At 43.4% G+C, this 21,034-nt stretch overlaps 1 protein-coding gene across 1 annotated transcript in view; it reads left to right on the top strand.

The window, feature by feature from the left end:
* PANK3 (pantothenate kinase 3) overlaps positions 1-21,034 on the top strand; it is a 64,267-nt gene that overhangs the window by 10,073 nt on the left and 33,160 nt on the right. Inside the window, exons 4-6 of the mRNA XM_082252883.1 lie at positions 7,770-8,023; positions 13,633-13,809; positions 18,513-18,636. Of these exons, the coding sequence (XP_082109009.1) occupies positions 7,770-8,023; positions 13,633-13,809; positions 18,513-18,636 (555 nt within the window). The remainder of the gene's footprint in view (positions 1-7,769; positions 8,024-13,632; positions 13,810-18,512; positions 18,637-21,034) is intronic.

Below are 21,034 nucleotides of genomic sequence, written 5' to 3'. Positions count from 1 at the left end.
CTGGGTGAGTCTAGGATGGAAAAGGACTTGGGGGTACTGGTAGACAACAGGCTTGGCAGTGGCATGCAATGCCAAGCCGCCGCAAGCAAAGCCAACAGAATACTGGGATGTATAAAAAAGGGGATTCACTCCAGAAATAAAGAGATTATTCTCCCGCTCTACAAGACTCTGGTCCGGCCACATCTGGAGTATGCTGTCCAGTTCTGGGCACCGGTCCTCAGGAAGGATGTGCTGGAACTGGAGAAGGTCCAGAGGAGGGCAACAAAAATAATTAGGGGAATGGAGGACATCGGCTATGAGGAAAGACTACAAGCACTGAACCTATTCTCTCTGGAGAAGAGACAATTGAGGGGGGATATGATATCAATGTACAAATACTGTACTGGTGACCCTAGCATAAGGAACAAACTATTCAGAGAAAGGGAATACAATAAGACACGTGGCCACTCACTAAAACTTGAGGAAAGGCGGTTTAACCTTAAAGTGCGTAAGGGGTTCTTCACTGTAAGAGCGGTAAGGATGTGGAATTCTCTTCCACAAGCAGTCGTATCAGCGGGGAGCATAGATAGTTTCAAAAAACTATTAGATGTACACCTTAAAGACCACAACATACAGGGGTATACAATGTACGGTTAAAAGCAAACACACACACGCATCATGGGTTGAACTGGATGGACTTGTGTCTTTTTTCAACCTCACTAACTATGTAACTATGTAGTTTAGAAATCAAATTTTAAAGAAATATTTTAAACTTAAAGCACCTCTGAAACCCTTCCCATGCTAACACGAAAAGCCGAACGCGCATGTAGGTCCTGCATACATATGTAAACAGCGATCGCATCACACATAGGAAGTATCCCCACAAACGTCAGCGCAATAGTAGTAATTCTAGGACCAGACCTCCTGTGTAACTCAAGACGGGTATAATCTGTAAAGTCTTTTAAAGCATAGCCTATGGATTATTTAACGTATCGTAGTTTGTCGCTGTTCCGCAGCCATGAACAGTTTTAAAGTGAGACATGTTTGATATCTATAATGAAAGAAAAAAAAAATGTGAACCCATTGGCATTAACTGGTTTTCTGCAGTATTGTGCCATAAAATACGATCTGATCCTCATCTAAAGCCGGCTGTAGATGGTTTAAATCTTGCTAGGTTTAGCAAGGACCAGTCAAGAATTGATACATGTATGGGCAAATGGATCCATTGATCGACTTGAGTACAATCAGCATGTCTGATTTTTAGTAGCTATAGCCGCTAGCAATCAACATTGAGTTCTCCCGGCAGGGGAGGCACAACAATAGACAAATACAATGTGCTTAAGATAACTCATCAAACAATTCTAAACGCGTTTCAAGGGACATATGGCATTTGATAAAGAGCGCCATGTCCCTTGAAATGCGTTATGCTTATCCCCTCCTGACCTTACCAGGGGATTCTATCAGCTGTCATCTTTACAATGCAGCTGGAGACACAGTCCACACTACCTGTTGGAGCTTTGGAGCCTCTGCTGCTGTATACTTGGCAGCAATCCATTGCCCTTGTGTATCTTCAGCTGATCAGCTCTGGTGTCTCAACCTGCCCAATTACTGTCCACTGCTGCTTTTTTATAAGGGCTCTTTCACACAGGCGGACCTTTCAGATCCGCCTGTCCCAGGGGCGTAACTACAGGGGGCTCCAGGGGGCCTGTGCGGCTCCCCTGTACAACTGCATAGGAAGGGCAGCGGGGACAGCATGTAGAGAAATCACTGTCCTCCTTTTTCCTCCTGTAGCTGCAGGAGGAAAATGGAGGGGATTGGTTCCTCTGTATGCTGGCCCCGCTACTCCTATCCAGTTCACTTGTGTTCTGCTGTCCCTGGGCCCCTGTGTGCTCCCCTGGTCCCCCCCCCCCTCCACCCCCACTGTGCTCCCTTCCCTCTCCTGCCGGCTGCTGCAGGGGATGTGTCGCAATAGAGAATAGAGGGTTCAGCTCCTCCCTTTTCTGAATGGACAGAGTCATAGTCAGTGATATTGTAAAAAAAATAAAATGATAAAAAATAATACAATTAAAATACCAAAAAATAAAAACTACTGACACCAGTGGGTGAACTTCCAGGATCGCAAAGATCACACTTGCGACAGGGCCCTGGCATTCCACCACCGTGGGGAGGCCCCAAGATGGCTGGAAGGGGGCCCACTGCATAATTTGTGAAAGGGTCCCGCTGCAGGACTGTAATAAAGGGCCCTGCAATGAGCGTAAAGGGCCCCAGGCTTGAAGGGAAGGGCCCCTGCCAGGGCTCTGGGGGGGCCCTTCGTGGTTTCTTGCACCAGGGCCCTAAAGGTTCTGGCCTGTCCGTTTTTTCGGCGGATCTGAATGGTCCCCCCATGCATCCCTATGGGGCATCGCATGGCAGCGGAGACATGTCCGCTGACATCCGATCCGTCAAATCTGGTCGGATGGAAACCCTATTTTCCATCCGTCCATCGGATGGGATCGGATGAGAACAGACTGACGGTCCGTTCCCATCCGATTTCCCCATGTGTGTGTGTGTGTGTGTGTGTGTGTGTGTGTGTGTGTGTGTGTGTGTGTGTGTGTGTGTATATATACATACATACATACATACATACATACATACATACAGTGCTTTGCGAAGTATTTGGCCCCCTTGAACTTTTCGACCTTTTGCCACATTTCAGGCTTCAAACATAAAGATATAAAACTGTAATTTTTTTGTGAAGAATCAACAAGTGGGACACAATCATGAAGTGGAACTTAATTTATTGGATATTTCAAACTTTTTTAACAAATAAAAAAACTGAAAAATTGGGCGTGCAAAATTATTCAACTCCCTTAAGTTAATACTTTGTAGCGCCACCTTTTGGTGCGATTACAGCTGTAAGTCGCTTGGGGTATGTCTCTATCAGTTTTGCAAATCGAGAGACTGAAATTTTTGCCCATTCCTCAACACAGCTCGAGCTCAGTGAGGTTGGATGGAGAGCGTTTGTGAACAGTAGTTTTCAGTTCTTTCCACAGATTCTCGATTGGATTCAGGTCTGGACTTTGACTTGGCCATTCTAACACCTGGATATGTTTATTTGTGAACCATTCCATTGTAGATTTTGCTTTGTTTTGGATCATTGTCTTGGAAGACAAATCTCCGTCCCAGTCTCAGGTCTTTTGCAGACTCCATCAGGTTTTCTTCCAGAATGGTCCTGTATTTGGCTCCATCCATCTTCCCATCAATTTTAACCATCTTCCCTGTCCCTTCTGAAGAAAAGCAGGCCCAAACCATGATGCTGCCACCACCATGTTTGACAGTGGAGATGGTGTGTTCAGGGTGATGACCTGTGTTGCTTTTACGCCAAACATAACGTTTTGCATTGTTGCCAAAAAGTTTGATTTTGGTTTCATCTGACCAGAGCACCTTCTTCCTCATGTTTGGTGTGTCTCCCAGGTGGCTTGTGGCAAACTTTAACCACTTTACCACTAGAGGATTTTGCTGTCTTACGTCTGAGCCACTTTTTGCGATTCGGCACTGTGCGACTTAAACTGACAATTGCGCGGTCGTGCGACGCCATACCCAAACGAAATTTACCCCAGAAACAGAGCTTTCTTTTGGTGGTATTTGATCACCTGTGCGATTTTTACTTTTTGCGCTATAAACAAAAAAAGAGCATAAATTTTGAAAAAATAACAGTATTTTTCACATTTTTTATATGAAATTCCCCCCAAAAAAATGTAAAAATCAAAATTTTTTTAAATTTTTGGCCAATTTGTTTTCTGCTACCTATGTTTGGTAAAAAAAAAAATCACAATAAGCGTATTTTGATTGGTTTGCGCAAAAGTTATTGCGTTTACTAACTAAGGGAAAGATTTCTGTAATTTTTGGTGTTTTTTTTTTTTTTTAACGAGTAATGGCGGCGATCTGCGTTTTTTTTTTTTTTTGCGGGACTGTGACATTGTGGCGGACAGATCGGACCCCTGACTGACATTTTTGACACTTTTGGGGGTACCAGTGACATTACTACAGTAATCAGTGCTATATATATGCACTGTTACTGTAAAAATGACACTGGCAGGGAAGGGGTTAATTTTATTGGAGAGGGAGGGGTTAATGTATGCCTGGTGCTTACTAACGTGTGTGGGGGGAGGTGACTGTGTGACACAAGGACAGATCCAGGGTTCAGCTATGCCTGTCACTTAGGAGATCCGCCTGCTTTGTTTACACAAGCAGGCGGATCTCCACACTCGATTCCCCGACGATCCTCCCCTGCTTCTCCCCTGGCCCGACTCCCGCTGTGACGGAACACAGGTCTACGTCGCCAGACAATAACCAACCACTTTGCTGCAGTAGTGCTCGAGTGAGCAGACGGCAAGTGGTTAAACAACACTTTTTATGGATATCTTTAAGTAATGGCTTTCTTCTTGCCACTCTTCCATAAAGGCCAGATTTGTGCAGTATACGACTGATTGTTGTCCTATAGAAAGAGTCTCCCACCTCAGCTGTAGATCTCTGCAGTTCATCCAGAGTGATCATGGGCCTCTTGGCTGCATCTCTGATCAGTCTTCTCCTTGTATGAGCTGAAAGTTTAGAAGGACGGCCAGGACTTCGTAGATTTGCAGTGGTCTGATACTCCTTCCATTTCAATATTATCGCTTGCACAGTGCTCCTTGGGATGTTTAAAGCTTGGGAAATCTTTTTGTATCCAAATCCGGCTTTAAACTTCTCCACAACAGTATCTCGGACCTGCCGTGTGTTTCTTGTTCTTCATGATGCTCTCTGCGCTTAAGGCTCCATTCACACCTGGGCGTTTGAGTGTTTTTCAGCTCCAAAAACGCTAAAAAAAAACATTCCAAAACGCCCAACAAGTAAAACCCCATTCATTTAAATGGCCCCTGTTCACATCTGAGCGTTTTGCAAAACGCCTGTAGCTGAAAAAAGTACATGAGCTTCTTTTTGGGCTGATTACCAGCGTTTTTGATAGATGTCAATGAAAAACGCCTGAAAAAATTGCGGTAAAAACGCGGTAAAAAACGCTACGCTCAAGTGTGAATGTAGCCTTAAACTGACCTCTGAGACTATCACAGTGCAGGTACATTTATAGGGAGACTTGATTACACACAAGTGGATTCTATTTATCATCATTAGTCATTTAGGTCAACATTGAATCATTCAGAGATCCTCACTGAACTTCTGGAGAGAGTTTGCTGCACTGAAAGTAAAGGGGCTGAATAATTTTGCACGCCCAATTTTTCAGTTTTTTATTTGTTAACAAAGTTTGAAATATCCAATAAATTTTGTTCCACTTCATGATTGTGTCCCACTTGTTGTTGATTCTTCAAAAAATTACAGTTTTATATCTTTATGCTTGAAGCCTGAAATGTGGCAAAAGGTCGCAAAGTTCAAGGGGGCCGAATACTTTCGCAAGGCACTGTGTGTGTGTGTGTGTGTGTGTGTGTATGTATGTATGTGTGTATGTATATATATATATATATATATATATATATAGCCGCCCTAGTTTTACTGTGGCAGGTCAGCTGTATTACGCAAAATTATGTACCTGTACGTCACTTCACGTAATAGACAGTGGGAGTGCGCGCGCGCACGCCGCCTGAGGTGCGCACACGCGCCGATTAGCCAGAGGGGGAGCGGGTCAGGCGGATGCGGTCTCCCGGCCACCCGCTTTTGCTCCCCATGGAGACATTGGCGTTCTGCCTAGGTAAACAAGGTTCTTTAACAGATGAACACAGGGATCCTGTTTTCCTACTCTTTAGGAACACCGGTCTCTGTGTTCATCTATTGAGTACATCGCCCATGCAGTTAGAAAGCACTCCCTAGGAGGACGCTTAACCCTTTTGATCGTGCCTGGTGTTAACCCCTTCCCTGTCAGTGTCAGTACAGTAACAGTGCATATATTTAGCACTGATTAGTGTAGTAATGTCACTGGTCGCCTCTAAAATGTCAAGTGTCCGATCTGTCTGCCGCAATGTCGCAGTCCCGCTAAAAAACGGTGATCGCCACCATTACTATAAAAAAAAATATTCCCTATTTTTTAGACGGTATAACTTTTGCGCCAATCAATATACACTTGAATACAAATTGGCCTAAATTGATGATAGATTACGTTTTTTTTTATTGGATATGTTTTTATAGCGGAAAGTAAAAAATATTTTATATATTTTTTTTTTTTCCAGAATTTTTTTTTTTTTTGCTTATAACGCAAAAAAAAAAAAACGCAGAAGTGATCAAATAACGCAGTGCTGTATCGCAAAAAATGGCCTGGTCATTAAGGGGGTAAAACCTTCCGGGCCTTGAGTAGTTAAAGACCATTCATTACACTTACTACTTGGTTGGCGCTTCCGTCATTTCTCATCTTCAAAGGTTTCCACAAGGGCCACCAATAAGGGGCCTGTTTGGTTGGGAAATGCCAACTGAACCTGAGAACGAATACTAGGAGGCACCCCCACTAAACCCTCTACCCAAGGGGCCAGCACTCTTCCTTTTTACTATCATTATATATTGTGTAACGGACAGTGGTGTTTTTATCTTTGTTATATGATAATATAAAAGTGATATTAAACTCTAATTTCTTTTTTTACAATTTCAGTTCTTCTGAATAATTCACATGGGCATTTAGGGCCGTACACTGCCAAGAATGAGCACATTTGGGTGCGATCAGCCGCATCCATCAAGCTTCAATCAGGCAACTGCTGCTGTTTGCATGTAATCGCACATCAAGTGGTTACATGAGGTAAGGAACAGATGAGCAGGCCTAGATTTAAACTGTCTACATCCAGGGCTGCTCATCTGTTCCTAACAGTATGTAGCCACTCATTGTGCATTTACATGCGAATATACATTTTGCTACCTGCCTCACAAATAAATTAACTTTTGGCACTGTAAGGTTGTGTGAATGAGGCCCTGCATAGTCTGCTGTTTCTTATAATGTTTATGCTTGTCCTTTCTCCATTTTAGTCTGGCCTAAAAACTGGCCCCTCTTTACTTTTAAGGATGGCTCCTTGGCTTGCAAGGTGATATGATGGAGCCCCGCTGTAGTTCCCTTTTTTTGTGCACTCGCTGGCTATGTAGAGACTGCCTTTGGTGGACTCGCACAGGCCACAGGAGGTCTTGACTGGACATGCATGTTGCTAGGAATTATAGGACCTGCAGACCCGAGGAGGGTAATCAGAGGACAGTTGATCACAGAGGGAATTCTCCCCATTCAGGAGGTTCAAGGAAGAAGCACAGAGGAACCTGGAGGCTGCTACAATAAAAACATTAAATGTTTTTGAAAATATTAATATTCCATTGATTAATTGCTCGAGGGATGTATTTATCATAAAAAAAGCCGAGACAATCCAATATTTATTAGTGGTATGTTTGTTTTGGTAATATAGTAAAATATACATATTTTTACTGTCTTTTCATTAGTCCCCGTTCACACTAAGGCGACCTGTGAGGCGACCTGGTCGCCTCACAGGTTGCCGTAGGTCGCCTCCCATAGGGAAGCTGCGGACCCGTTCTAATAGGAGCGACACAAGTCGCTCCGACTTAGAAAAAGGGTCCGGAGCTTCTTTGGGGCGACCAGGAGGCGACCGCCATAGACTTCAGTGTTATGAAGTCCGTGGCGGCCGCTCCCAGGTCGCGGCGCACTGCTCGCACCGTGACCTCGGAGATCGCGGTGCGAAGTACCGTCGCCCCTATGTGAACGGGGCCTAAAAGTATTGATTTACTAACAAAAGTATTATAACAATGCTCAACTTTTGTCAATGTGTTTTTTATTTTCTCAGATTGGGAATCTTGAGCTGCACAAGGTGGATGAATTGGATTCCCTTGTTAAAGGATTGCTGTTTATAGATTCTGTCCGTTTTAATGGACAGGCAGAGTGCTATTATTTTGAAAATGCTTCACACCCTGAACAGTGCCAGAAGATCCCATTTAATCTGGATGACCCCTACCCTTTACTAGTTGTGAACATTGGATCTGGAGTCAGTATTCTAGCAGTTCATTCAAGGGACAACTATAAGCGAGTCTGTGGAACAAGGTAATAAGCTATGTACATTAAGCATACTCTAAAAACAGCAAGGGTGCGCTATACACACGCACCAAACCCGCTATGACCTAAAACTTCACTTTTATTCATAACTGTGTCAAACTCATAGTGATAATGTAGAAAATGAAAGGAATCATATAGATGTTAGGTGTATAACTTTTATAGAGCAACGTGGAATAGGTGCAGATATACAACTGCCTTCATTATCAGGAAATAACAACCAGACAGCAAGTATGTCTTTAGCTGCCATTGGTGAATTTTTCTGTCTGAATGGAGATGTGTGTAGGGTAGGGTCAGTATCCACATACCACAATCCAAAGGCATAGATTGTCCCTGAGGGCTACTGAGGGTACTAAAAAGCTCAGCTACTCATCAAAATCAAATATACCACAGTACCTTTCCAGCTCAGGAAAAGAATGCACTCCTATCAATCCATTATCGCCACCAGTCCACAGAAATATCCCTTTCTCTTTCGTTCATTGACAGACACAACTCCTGATCTTCATAACCATTGGAGTAGGACACTAGGCAGAAAAAGAATCTGGCTATGCCTATGGGCAGTCCCAAGGGGTATATTCCCTCTTCCTGCTATGGTTACTCAGTTTTTTTTTCTGCCTAGTCAGGAGAGGGGATCTTGTTCCTTGCTGGGATCTATGGTCCTGGCAATTTTTTTCCTTTTTAGATAGCAATTTTTTCTCCTTGTTTTTTCCGGTCTGATCTACAGTTAACTGCTGGACTGGACGATGGGCTGGATAATCTAGATCCAGTGGTCACCCCAGTCTGGCCAGCGAGTGTGTACAGACCTCAGCTCCATGCTAGGTCGGCCAAGACATAGCCCAACTGGACGGGGGTTGGCCTGCGAGTTAAATGCATACAACCAGGTCTCGGCCCGAGCCACAGGATTCCTCCTTGTCAACAGCCCCCCATTTTGATGGCTAGGGGTCCTGTCTGGAGTAGTGGACATGGGACCTCTGGGTTCCCCTTTTTCCCGTTAGGCACCCCCTTTCATCTGTCCCCCATCCTATCCCCCCCCCCCCTCCACTTATGCTGGGGCTGTGCCGGTGGTCTGGTCCACTTCCTGGGGTGGGGGCAGGGCCCTATGCTGGTAATGGGGGCGCCAGGAGGGTGCGCAGCCGGTGACCGGACCCTCGGCTGTGGGGCAGGTCGTACCTGGTGGGGGCTCCTGCCAGGGCCCCTTCCTGCCTGGGCCTTTCCTTGAGGCCTAGGGATCCCTCCTGGTGCCGCCATTTTGCTGTATCCTGTGTGTTTCTATGCACGGTGGCCATGTTTGTGTAGTCCGGCAGCCATTTTGCAGTGGTTTGCCATTGAAAATAGCGGCGGCCATGAGGGTGCCCTGTAGGCAGCGATTTCGGCGGTGCCATCCCCTGGTGCTGACTCCTGGGTCTTTTAACTTCCTGATCCCCGAACGTGGAGTGCAGATTATCCTGGTGGTTGCAGGGGCCTGTTTTATGCTGGGTGGCGAGTCTGGTGGGGGTTTTCTTCCTCTCTGCCGAGGATCGCTTGGTGGTTTGTGCCTGGCGACCGGCTGGTGCTGCCAGAGCGGCGGGTTTGTCCTTTGCAGTGTTTTACACTTTTTGTGGGGTCCACCTGGTCACTCATGGAGTCTTTGGAGCACATCTCCCCACCCGACCCCCACTCTGAGGCTGCAGGGCCCTCCGGGTCCCAACCATCCATTGATGCACTGATGGCGGTCCTGGAGTCCTTTGTGTCCCGGGTGGAGGTGGCTTTGAAGCGACGGGCTAGCAATAAGCACCCCCGCCTCATTGCCTCGTCTGTCTCATTAGACCCTGAATCTGATTCGGCCGCCGCGGACGTGGGTCACCGTGCTGGGTCACACGCCCGGAATCCTCAGATAGGATGATTCCCCCACATCTGCAACCGCGCACAAAAAAGGCACTGTGGAAGCACTGATTGTATGCGTGAGACCTTGAAAATGGAGGATGCAGCTGCCACTAAGGGGGTGGTTCCCTTTGGCACTCACAAGCCATCCAAAGCTGCAAAGGTGTTTCCTTTTCCTGCCTATTTTGACAGAATTGTCGCTAAACAGTGGGGACGACCAAAGCGTCACCTTTTTAAGGGTCCGGTTGACAGGAAGGCGGAGGGTGTAGCCCGCAATATGTACACTCTGGCTGGTTTGGCACTGAGGCTGGTATTCACCATTGCCCTGGTGTCGCAAACTCTGACCGAGTGGGCTAAGCTTTTACAGCGTGACCTAGAGGGAGAACAGCTCCTTCCTGTCTTTGCTGACGGACCAGCTGGTCCAGGGGCTGCAGTTTGTCTGTGATGCCTCTTTGGATGCGGCTCCCCTAGTGGCTTGGCCCTCTGTTTTGGCAGTGGTCCTTTGGTGTGTTTTTTGGCTTAAATGCTGGTCTGCGAATCAGACTTCTAAAAAGGGCCTTGACTGATCTTCCCTTTCAAGGGGATCGCCGGTTTGGGGCTACCCTGTATAACATCATTAACCATTACAAACCGACGTACCTGTAGAAGTGGTTGTACTGGGATGATACCTGCAACTGCAGGCATCAACCCGGTACAGTTTTTTAGAGCCGGTGTTCTAAAATTTTGTCGGACCCATGAAAATTCCAGACCTCATCACTTCCGGCTGGTGCGAGCCCCGGTGCGCATGCGCACAAGACATTTCCAAGGTCCGAAAAAATTCTAGGACTTAGCGAACAGCTGATTGAGAGGAGGAGGGGCTGAGGTGGGGCGCACACACCGCCGTGGGAAAATTGCTGTCACGGGCGAACCAAAGGTGCTGGAGACCCCAAAATTGTATTGCAGGTAGCCAAGACGCTCCCCTATAGCTGATAGAAAATTGGGTCTCGGGGAGGAAAAGGCACGGAGCAGTGACCTTGAGGCCCGGTTCTCGGGGTCACTGCTCCGCGCCCTTTCATCCCCGAGACCCCAAATTTTGATCAGCTGTAGGGGAGTGTATTGGCTACCTGCGATACAATTTTGGGGTCTCCAGCAGCTTTGGTTCGCCCGTGGCGGTGTGTGCGTCCCACCTCAGCCCCTCCTCCTCTCAGCTTTTCGCTAAGTCTTAGAATTTCCTCGGACCTTGTGCGCATGCGCACCGGGGCTCGCACCAGCCGGAAGTGATGAGGTCCGGAATTTTCATGGGTCCGACAAAATTTTAGAACACCGGCGATCGGCTTACAGGAGATAACGACCAATGCGGCTCAGCTGCTGCTCGCCCGTTATCCCAGCAAGCAGGAGGGGACGTCTCCCCTCCCATTGGGAGACCCGAGCAACCAGCCAGATTCAGCTTTGATTGGGTTTCCGATGTAGAACCTGGAAGCGACGTTACTTCTAGTTTACTCGGTTGCTAACGCCGCCGATTTTAAAAAAGGGACAGTGTTCAAAAATGCAGATTTCATCATTTTTAATACTTTGAAGTGCAGTGGAGGGGTCTGGGGTCCTAGACCCCCGATCCCTCCATAAAGAGTACCAGTCACTGCCAATTACTGTCACAAGGGATGTTTACATTACTTGTGACAGCAATAAAAGTAATCAGGTTTTTTTTTTTTTTTTTTTTTTTTTTTTAAACCGTGCTAAAAATAAATAGAAAAAAAAATTGAAAGCGCCCCCGTCGTGAGCTCATGCACGAAAGAAAACGCATACGTTAAGTCATGCCCAGAAATGAAAACGGTGTTCCAACCACACATGTCGGATATCGCTGCAATTCCCAGAGCAAGAGCAATAATTCTGGAAAAAGACCTCCAAGTCTAAACTGGTAACTGTTAAAGTTTTTCAAAGTGTCTCCTATGGAGATTTTGAAGTAGCGTAGTTTGTCGCCATTCCACGAGTGTGGAATGGCAACAAACAATTTTAAACTGTTTAGTTTTTTTTAAATGCAGTGAAATATATTTTTTCCCAAGAAATTGCGTTTGAAAGACCGATGCGCAAATACCACGTGCCAAAAATTACTGCAACGACCGCCATTTTTTTTCTCCAGAGTCTTTGCTAAAAAATATATAATGTTTGGGGGTTCTAAGTATTTTTCTAACAAAAAAATACTGATTTTAACTTGTAAACAACGTGTCAGAAATAGGCTTGGTCCTTAAGTGGTTAAAGGTCTCACAGGGTGAAAGAGTACTTTTCTTCTGCAGGCTACTAAGGGCAAGGAACCTCGTCTTAGGCGTGGGCCGTCCTTCTCGGCTTATGAGACGTTTTTTTGTCCCTCAGGGTCAACTGACAAGGGCTCAAAGTTTTTCAGGGCCTCTTCTGGAGGATTCAAACGAACCTTGTCTGGCAAGCCAAGTTTGGGCTTCTCCAAACCCGCGGACAAGGCTCCTTCAGCATGAAGGTGCTCCCTCACCGTATTGGTGGTGGGGGGATGTCTATGATGGTTTCCGGACTTGTGGACTTCCCTGGTACAAGACAAGTGGAGCCACAAAGTCATTCAGTCCGGCTACAAGATGTCCCGGTTCCGACTTCGGAAAGTTTTTAGGGTTTTTACTCAAACCTGTTTACAGTTCCCAGGAAGGAAGGCCATCAGAGAAATGGATTTTATGGTCAGTCAAAATTCCTGTTTTTTTTTTTTTTTTTACTTTCTGCAACTAAACCCACATTGCCCCAATAAATCTTAAGTGCCCATAATAAAAAAAAAAAAAAAGAATTTATAAACCACAAAGGTCCCTTAACCCAACATGCCATAGTCTTCATCAGGTGTATAGTGCAAATCGTGGCTGTGTACAGTACAGATCTGTTTATAATATGGGTTAGGGGTATGGCTACTTCATCCCACATCCGCATGATCCCACATCCGTATGTGATGTCATACATGCGTTCTGATGCATGACATATATTTTCCTATATAAATAACCGTCTAAGCATCAAAACGGCTCTAAATGTCTCCATGCATAACCTGCAATTCAATCCAATTCTTATGTCTGTTTTATGCCCTCAAGTGGCCATAAAATATATTGCATCCGCCTCTTAATCTGCAATAGGGGAAAAACAATACTGTAAACCGTATTTACTATTAACAATACTTCCTAAAACATATACAGTAAACCCCCGCTCCATCGCGGTTCCGTTTTTGCGGTCCCGGTATATTGCGTTTTTTTTGTAATGTTATTTTACTATATAAATCATTAAAAATGAAATATTTTTGTGTTTTCCATAGCTCTTGCTATGTCTCTCAGTATCTTTTATGTGTTTTAAATGAGTTTCTATTGTTTTAAAAGTGTGTTTAAAGACCTTAAAATGCTTTTACACGTACAGTGACCAGTAAAAAAAAAATATGCCTACAATGCATTTTAATAGGGTTTTTCTATTTCGCGGATTTTCACTTTTCGTGGCTGGGTCCGGAACGTAACCCCTGCAATGGAGGGGGGTTTACTGTACATACCGGTATGTCTGCTATATAGGGGACATTCCTACACTATCCTGCTCCATGATGCCAAATTGTTTGTTACAAATGGTAAAAATGTAAATCCTTCATTAAGATCATATAGTGACCTGGAACCCAGGCTGAAAGTTATTAAGCATAATCCACGGTTTTCTAATAACGGATCTGGAAGATTTTTAATACTGGAAAGTAACAACTTTCTGTTTATAATTGTATTTTTTTTCAGTCTTGGTGGTGGAACCTTCCTTGGCCTTTGCAGTTTACTGACTGGCTGTGATAGTTTTGAAGAGGCTCTGGAAATGGCATCATCTGGTGATAGCACTAAAGCAGATAAATTGGTACGGGATATATATGGAGGGGATTATGAACGGTTTGGACTTCCTGGCTGGGCAGTAGCATCAAGGTAACAAAATCTAATTTTGTTTTCATCACAATTTACAATCATTTTTTACTGTACATACTGTATGCAACAAATTGACTCAAACTAATTTTATAATTCTTTAATTGGTAGAGTTTGGCTGTCACACTGAAAATGTAATCATACTAAGTAGGCTAAATGATAATGGATCGCATTCATTTTCTGGGAAAGGTGTATATTTCTACTTTGGGTAACATAATAGGTGTCCAATCTTGCTGAACATACAGGAGGCCAAATTAGTTTAGTTGAGGCCACTTTTAAAATAATTTGTTTTAATTTACCTGGGCAGTTCCAGAAGGTTTGCTGATACAATTTCCTTTGCTGGAATCTTTAGTGATAAGTTCGGATATTGTAATACTTTATTGCATTTAAAGCAAGCCTCTCAGAAAACAAAACCCAAATCCATTTTCTCCCCATTGTGGGTTAGATGCCCTTCACTATCTAACATTTTCCTTAGAATTGTTCTGATGTTCAAATGAATGGGCTGAAATTGCACTGCACCCAGATCGCATGGAATTCACACAAGAATGAACAGTCCAGTCCTGTGTGATTCATGATGTAAACCGGTCTCTTGTTTTTCAACAGAACAAGTTCTCCTGCAAATGTAGAGTGTTCAGAAAAACTGTTTAACAATGACAGTGGTGCTTACAATGTTCAGACTTTATTTATTCATATAAAACCTTTATCCCAAATGGAAAAAATCAGTTTGCTGTACTTGCTTGTGTAACTGCAGTGTGAGCTGGAGTTTGGTTTCAATTTGTTAGTGTATCTAAATCTGCTAGTACATCTGACTGCTGTTGTTCAAATCTGCACCTGTGCTACTTCAACCAGAGTGGGGGCACTCTAATACAGAAGATTTTCCACTGGCCAGATCACCAGGTGAATATAGAGGGGGGGGGAGCCAAAAGTCAGCTATAGACAGATCGATTTTCTTTCCTGCGACCACAGTCAGTGTTGATTTAAATCTCTCTAGGAGGAGGGAGCCGTCCCTGCTGGGAGAACAGAGTTATTACAAACAGCTGGTAGGAATAATCGCATTTAAAATCCGACAGGCTGGTTGCACCCAAGCTGATCGATCGATCGCTTGATGAACTTGTGTACATTCAGCGTGCCCATTCCTGCTCAACTGGCCGAGATTCAAAACATCTATGGCCGGCTTTGGAAAATGAATGCGGCCTCCAAATCTAAGGATTAGTAAGCTGCAATACATTACATTTTGGATTTAATACAACTTTAAGGGTCATCTGCACAGAATTATTGCATCCCATTTACATTAGAATCATTGTCACCCCATTGGATACCCTCTCATAAGACTTGAATGATTGACTTAGGCCCTAAGCTGTGACCGTGTGTGTACAACTAAAGGAAGGATGGAGTGCAAGGAATTAAAACACTTGTCTGTTTTTATTGCTGTATGTGCCCCCATTTGTGAGATTCAGACTTTCTATTTTTCCTGTTTACCATTTATCTGTGAAAGTAAAAGAAATTTACAGATTTTGGGTTGTCCCCAGAAAAGTAATAGATGGGAAATCTTCCGCTTGGGACACTAATTCTGGTGACCTAGCGGTCCCCAAGGAGTTCCATTCATTTGCATTGATTTTCTCTCACTTGCTGTTTGGCTCTGAGACAGGAAGTGAAGGGAAATCTCTGGCAATATTAGCACACAGCTTAATTAAACAGATATAAGTGTTACATTGTCTTTTCTTTATTTTTGAAGCCCAGTGTGTACATATCCACAGTATATGCCCATGTTGCTATCTTCCTGTAGCCCTTAGCATGTTAGTGCTTTGTGTAACTTGTGCTAAAAGCCCCCATATTTTCAGAGAGTTGTTCTCATCTCCTGTATGTTGCTAATCACATTTTTTTTTTTTTTAAACTTGACAATTCCCAGCTTGTGTGAAACGGGGCTCTCTCTATTTAATAAAACATATTTGGATTTGGACAACCATATCCCTCAGCGTACAAGAAAAGCCAGTAATTATTGACTTGGCACTTGCAGTAGGTATTCTGCAGCTATTATTTTTGCTGAGGCCCACTTTTTTATCTGTTCCACAGTGTTGTGGAGCCACAATATTAGTGGAGGTGCAAAATACCACTGGGTAGCTCTTATGGTTCCTAGACCTGGACCATTGATGCAATCCAGTGATCAGAAGCAGGAGTGGATGGGATTTGCTTCCTGAGAGATGAATTTATTGTAGCTGCGTAGGCATTGTCAAATGCAGAAAGTGGCTCAGCTGCTTCTAATCAGAAATGATAACCTAAAGGTTTTTGATGGTCATAACAGCTCCTTCCCACCCAGCGCCGATGGCTCTTTAATAGGATCTGTACGTCCAGGGTTGGAACGAAACGGCCAATCACATGACCAATATGATTGGCTGTCACAGTGGTCACATGATCTGGAGACGGTTTCCACAACTGATTTGAACAGAGAGCTACCTTTGACAGATTGGTTACTGTGCTAGGAACACGCAGTGAGCATGCTGTTGACACAGAAAGCTCTGTCACCCATAGATGTATATGCAGTGTGTGGGTGTTAAAGCCCTTCCTCTGTGCCGCCACGCATATGTATTAAATAAGTAGCAAGAGGTTAAAGCATGCTAATTCTTTTTTTTTTTTTTTTCTATTGCAGCCAAAATGTCACTTTAATGCAGGTGGCCTTGTCCTTATTTCCTTAAAATGACTGTAAAGTGTTAAATTTTTACTTGCTCAGTGCAATGGTTTTACACAGCGCAGCCCTGATCTTCTTTTGCTGGGGTCCCCCTTCTGCGCTTTTGGCTCTTCCTCATCAGTGAGTGCCCTCAGAGAAATCCATTTTTTATGGGAGCACTCGTGCAGGCTCGCTCCCAAGCAGCCCTGTCTGCGTCTATTGACACAAACAGCCAGACGTTTTTTTTTACCTTTGATGCATAGAATGCATTAGGGTAAAAAAACTTTAGGGTTTAGAACCACTTTAACCTTTTACATGAGATTAAATAACCGTTTATCAGACTTTTTAAATGAGAGTAAGAGTAAAAAAAAAAATGCCTGCATCCTGGGCCTGGATTTATAGTGTTTCCTCAAAGTACATGGTGAATATTGAGTAAAACCTTTTTTAGCCTTCTTAATGTTTTACACCAAATCAGGTTCATTTGAAGTTGAAATTAAGCATAAGCCACCTGCTTAGTATTGGTTTTAGGAGTAATAAATGTGTAGTCTACAATACAGTATATAAATGAAAGCTTGTTTTCAAAGTGCTTTTACTGCTTATGAATATGTACATTCTTTAATTTTCACAGTCTTAGCAGAGGGTTACCTTCTTTCCCACCATAAGAAATGATATTGTATTATCCTAACTATATGTATAATGAAATACAGAGATGAAACAAATCTTCCTATACAAGTTGTACCTTTTTTATCTGAAGCAATTTGCCCTGTACATCCTTGTAAAACTTGGGAATGAAAAGGATTTTTCACAAACACAAAGCAGGGGTCAGGGAGCTGCAGTTACACTGCAAAAGAGCTGTGAGAGCTGATTGGACGGAAAGGACACACTCCCCCCCTTCACACAGCACATAGGAGAGCTGAGGCTGTCAATCACAGGCTGTGCATTGGAGCTCCCTCCTCTGTCGCCTGTTTAGCTCTTGGTGTCAGGAAACCGTGTCAGAAGTGACTGATGCTGATAGCAGAGTAACTACACAGCAGAAAGAAAATGACACTTTGCTTTGGAGAGAGGCAAGTGCACACTATAGAAATATATACTTTGTTCAGATTTCATGTCTGAGGTTTACAACCACTTTAATGGTATTTAGTATATTATTATTTTTTTATTTCCCATGCCTTTATAATTTGTAGACATTTTACTACAGGCCAAGCTGTTAAGTAAAAGGGACAGTTACATGGGATCGGGATAATGACGCCATAACTTAACCTCCCTGGCGGTATGATTCTGTCAGGAATTCTGTACCAAAAGCGGTACAATTCTTTTCATGGAAATTTGGCGTTCTGTATTATAGGCCTGCAATTCTTAGTAATTACTGACTTAAACCTGACCAAAACAAGACTCTAGTAGACATCCCAGATGTGATAAATTTTAAACACAAACGCATGAATTCTAATCTAATCAATAATATAATTTTATTATATAATATATATATATATATATATTATATAATAAAATTATATTATTGATTAGATTATAATTAATGCGTTATATTATATATATATATATATATATATATAATGTTATGTGTGTGTGTTTGTGTTTGTGCAACGTTCAATATTTGAATTTCCCTCCCTAGTTCCGCTCCCATGCAGCATTGCTGCTGCAGGGAACGGAACTAGGAAGTCATCACACCGACGGAGGACGGACGAGCGGTGGGGATCTCAGACGGCTGGCGATCTCAGCAATGGGAGATCATCGCTGGATCGCCAGGAGAAGGTAAGAGACCGCTGCGCGCTCTGCCCATCCACCCCGAGCGTGACTCGGGGATACCGATCCTAGCACAGAAAATCCACCCCGAGTCACGCTCAGGGTTACCGCTAGGACAGTTAAAGGAAGCTTTTCCCTGCATGTCTGTTTAAGAGTTCTCTCCAGCATATCATTTCTTTCCTTATTATTTTTATTCTTCAGAATGTGATTTCTTTTATTTATGAAGTTGTGTATTCTTCATTTTGCATTACTGATACCTTTTTTTTCAATTTTTTTGTAGTTTTGGCAATATGATATACAAAGATAAACGAGAGTCTGTTAGTAAAGAAGATCTGGCTCGTGCTACATTGGTAACGATAACCAATAATATTGGATCGATAGCAAGGATGTGTGCTGTCAATGAGGTAAAGATTTTGTAAAGGTGATAGCATTTTGTCAAGGTTTTTGCTTTGAATTTACATCTTCATACATGCACATGAATTTTAATGGAATCTTAGTCTGTAGGGTTCAATATTGAGTTGGCCCACACTTTGCATCTATAACAGCTTCAACTCTTCTGGGAAGGCTGTCCACAAGGTTTAGGAGTGTGTCTATGGGAATGTTTGACCATTCTTCAAGAAGCACATTTGTGAGGTCAGGCACTAATGTTGTACAAGAAGGTCTGACTCGCAGTCTCCACTCTAATTCATCCCAAAGGTGTTCTATCGGGTTGTGGTCAGGACTCTGTGCAGGCCAGTCAAGTTCCTCCACTCCCAAACTCACTCATCCATGTCTTTATGGACCTTGCTTTGTGCATTGGTCCAAATCATTTGGTGGTGTGGGGTTGTTTTTCAGGAGTTGGGATTGGCCCCTTAGTTTTAGTGAAGAGAACTCTTAAGGCAGAACTCTGGGATTGTCAAAAAAATTCCCCATTAGTACAAGCCCCTTAACAGTTGTCAAATTTGTGAAATTCCTTACCATTGAAGAGAAAAGTCTAATTGAATATTCAGGAAGTCCTCTCTAAAATTCAGAAAATGCAGCATCTATTCTGCCAAAGAGGAGCTGTTACAGCAAGGATTTCATTATATCCTCTCCCTCTATCTACACTATTATCAAACTACACTTCCTAATTTGGGAATTGCAGTGAATGTGGGAGGGTACACCAGGCTGTTAAATGTGAACAATCCCACCTAAACATACGGTGAATATGAAAAGTCTACATGCAAAAATGTCAGGTTTCTGTAATGTAAAAAAATGAGACAAAGATAAATAATTTCAGAACTTTTTTCACCTTTAATGTAACTTATAAACTGTACAACTCAATTGAAAAACAAGCTGAAATCTTTTAAGGGGATAGTCAAATTAAAAAACTAAAATAATGTGGTTGCATAAGTGTGCACACCATCTTCTAACGGGGGATGAAGCTGTGTTCAGAATTAAGCAATCACATTTAGGCTCCATGTACACGGGAAGTTGTTAAAAGTCCCTTTGAATGCTGGAATTTTTAGGACGTTTGAAACGTCCGTTCGGTCGCGTTTGTACCCGCGTTTAGCGGCGTTTGCGGGCGTTTGCGTTTAGAAGCGTTCCTAGAGGTCAAAAAAATTATTCCCCTTTTAAAATGGAAAAACGCGAACGCTAAACGCGGGTCATCGCGTTCAGACGCGTTCGGACGCGTTTGTGCGTTTGAAACGCCGGGAAACACACGTTCGAACGCAAATAATTGCGTTCTAAAAAAAGTCCCTGAACGCAACTGCCTGCAAATGACTGTAAACGACCTGGTGTACATGGACAGATAAGATAAAATGTAGATGGGTTCAGGGGCTTCTGAAAAAAACGCCCAACTGCTCCTAAACGGCCATTTCCAGCGTCCCGTGTACATGGACCCTTAAACTCATGTTAAATAGGGGTCAATACACACCTCTCGTCATATAAAGTGCCTCTGATTAACCCCAAATAAAGTACAGCTGTTGTAGTAGGTCTTTCCTGACAGTTTCTTAGTCGCATCCTACAACAAAAGCCATAGTCCGCAGAGAGCTTCCAAGACATCAGAGGGATCTCACTGTTAAAAGGCATCAGTCAGGAGATGGGTACAGAAGAATTTCCAAGGCATTTGATATACTATGGAACACAGTGAAGACGGTCATCATCAAGTGGAGAAAATATGGCACACCAGTGACATTACCAAGAACTGGACGTCCCTCCAAAATTGATGAAAAAATTAGAAGAAAACTGGTCATGGAGGCTGCCAAGAGGCCTACAGCAATGTTGAAGGAGCTTCAGGAATATCTGGCAAGTACTGGCTGTATGGTACATGTGACCACAATTTCATGTATTCTTTATATGTCTGGGCTATGGGCTGGAGTGGCAAGATGGAAGCTTTTTCTGAAGAAGAAAAACATCCAAGCCCAGATACATTTTGCAAAAACGCATCTGAAGTCTCCCATGTGGAAAAATGTGTTATGGTCTGATGAAACCAAGGTTGAACTTTTTGGCTATAATTCCAAAAGATAGCAAATCGCAAAAGTGAATCGGCGATTTGATATTGATTGGTAGTTAGTGAATTTATCAGGGCTGGCTGCAGGTGGGATAGGATTTTATCCTAATCTCATTATCATCACCAGTTGCAACACATTTTAGGAATTCCTCCTTTTTGAATACCCAAGTGACAGCGCACATATCACCCCCCAATCTTTATCTAATTCCAAAAGATATGTTTGGCGAAATAACAACACTGCACATCACCAAAAGAACACTGTACCCACAGTGAAGCATGGTGGTGGCAGCAGCATGCTTTGGGGCTGTTTTTCTATAGCTGGAACAGGG

This window comes from Pelophylax lessonae (assembly GCF_965119305.1).
Source record: "Pelophylax lessonae genome assembly, chromosome: 4".
Taxonomy (NCBI): domain Eukaryota; kingdom Metazoa; phylum Chordata; class Amphibia; order Anura; family Ranidae; genus Pelophylax; species Pelophylax lessonae.
Note: the sequence above shows the minus strand (reverse complement) of the source record. Positions and strands in the feature narration are given on the sequence as shown.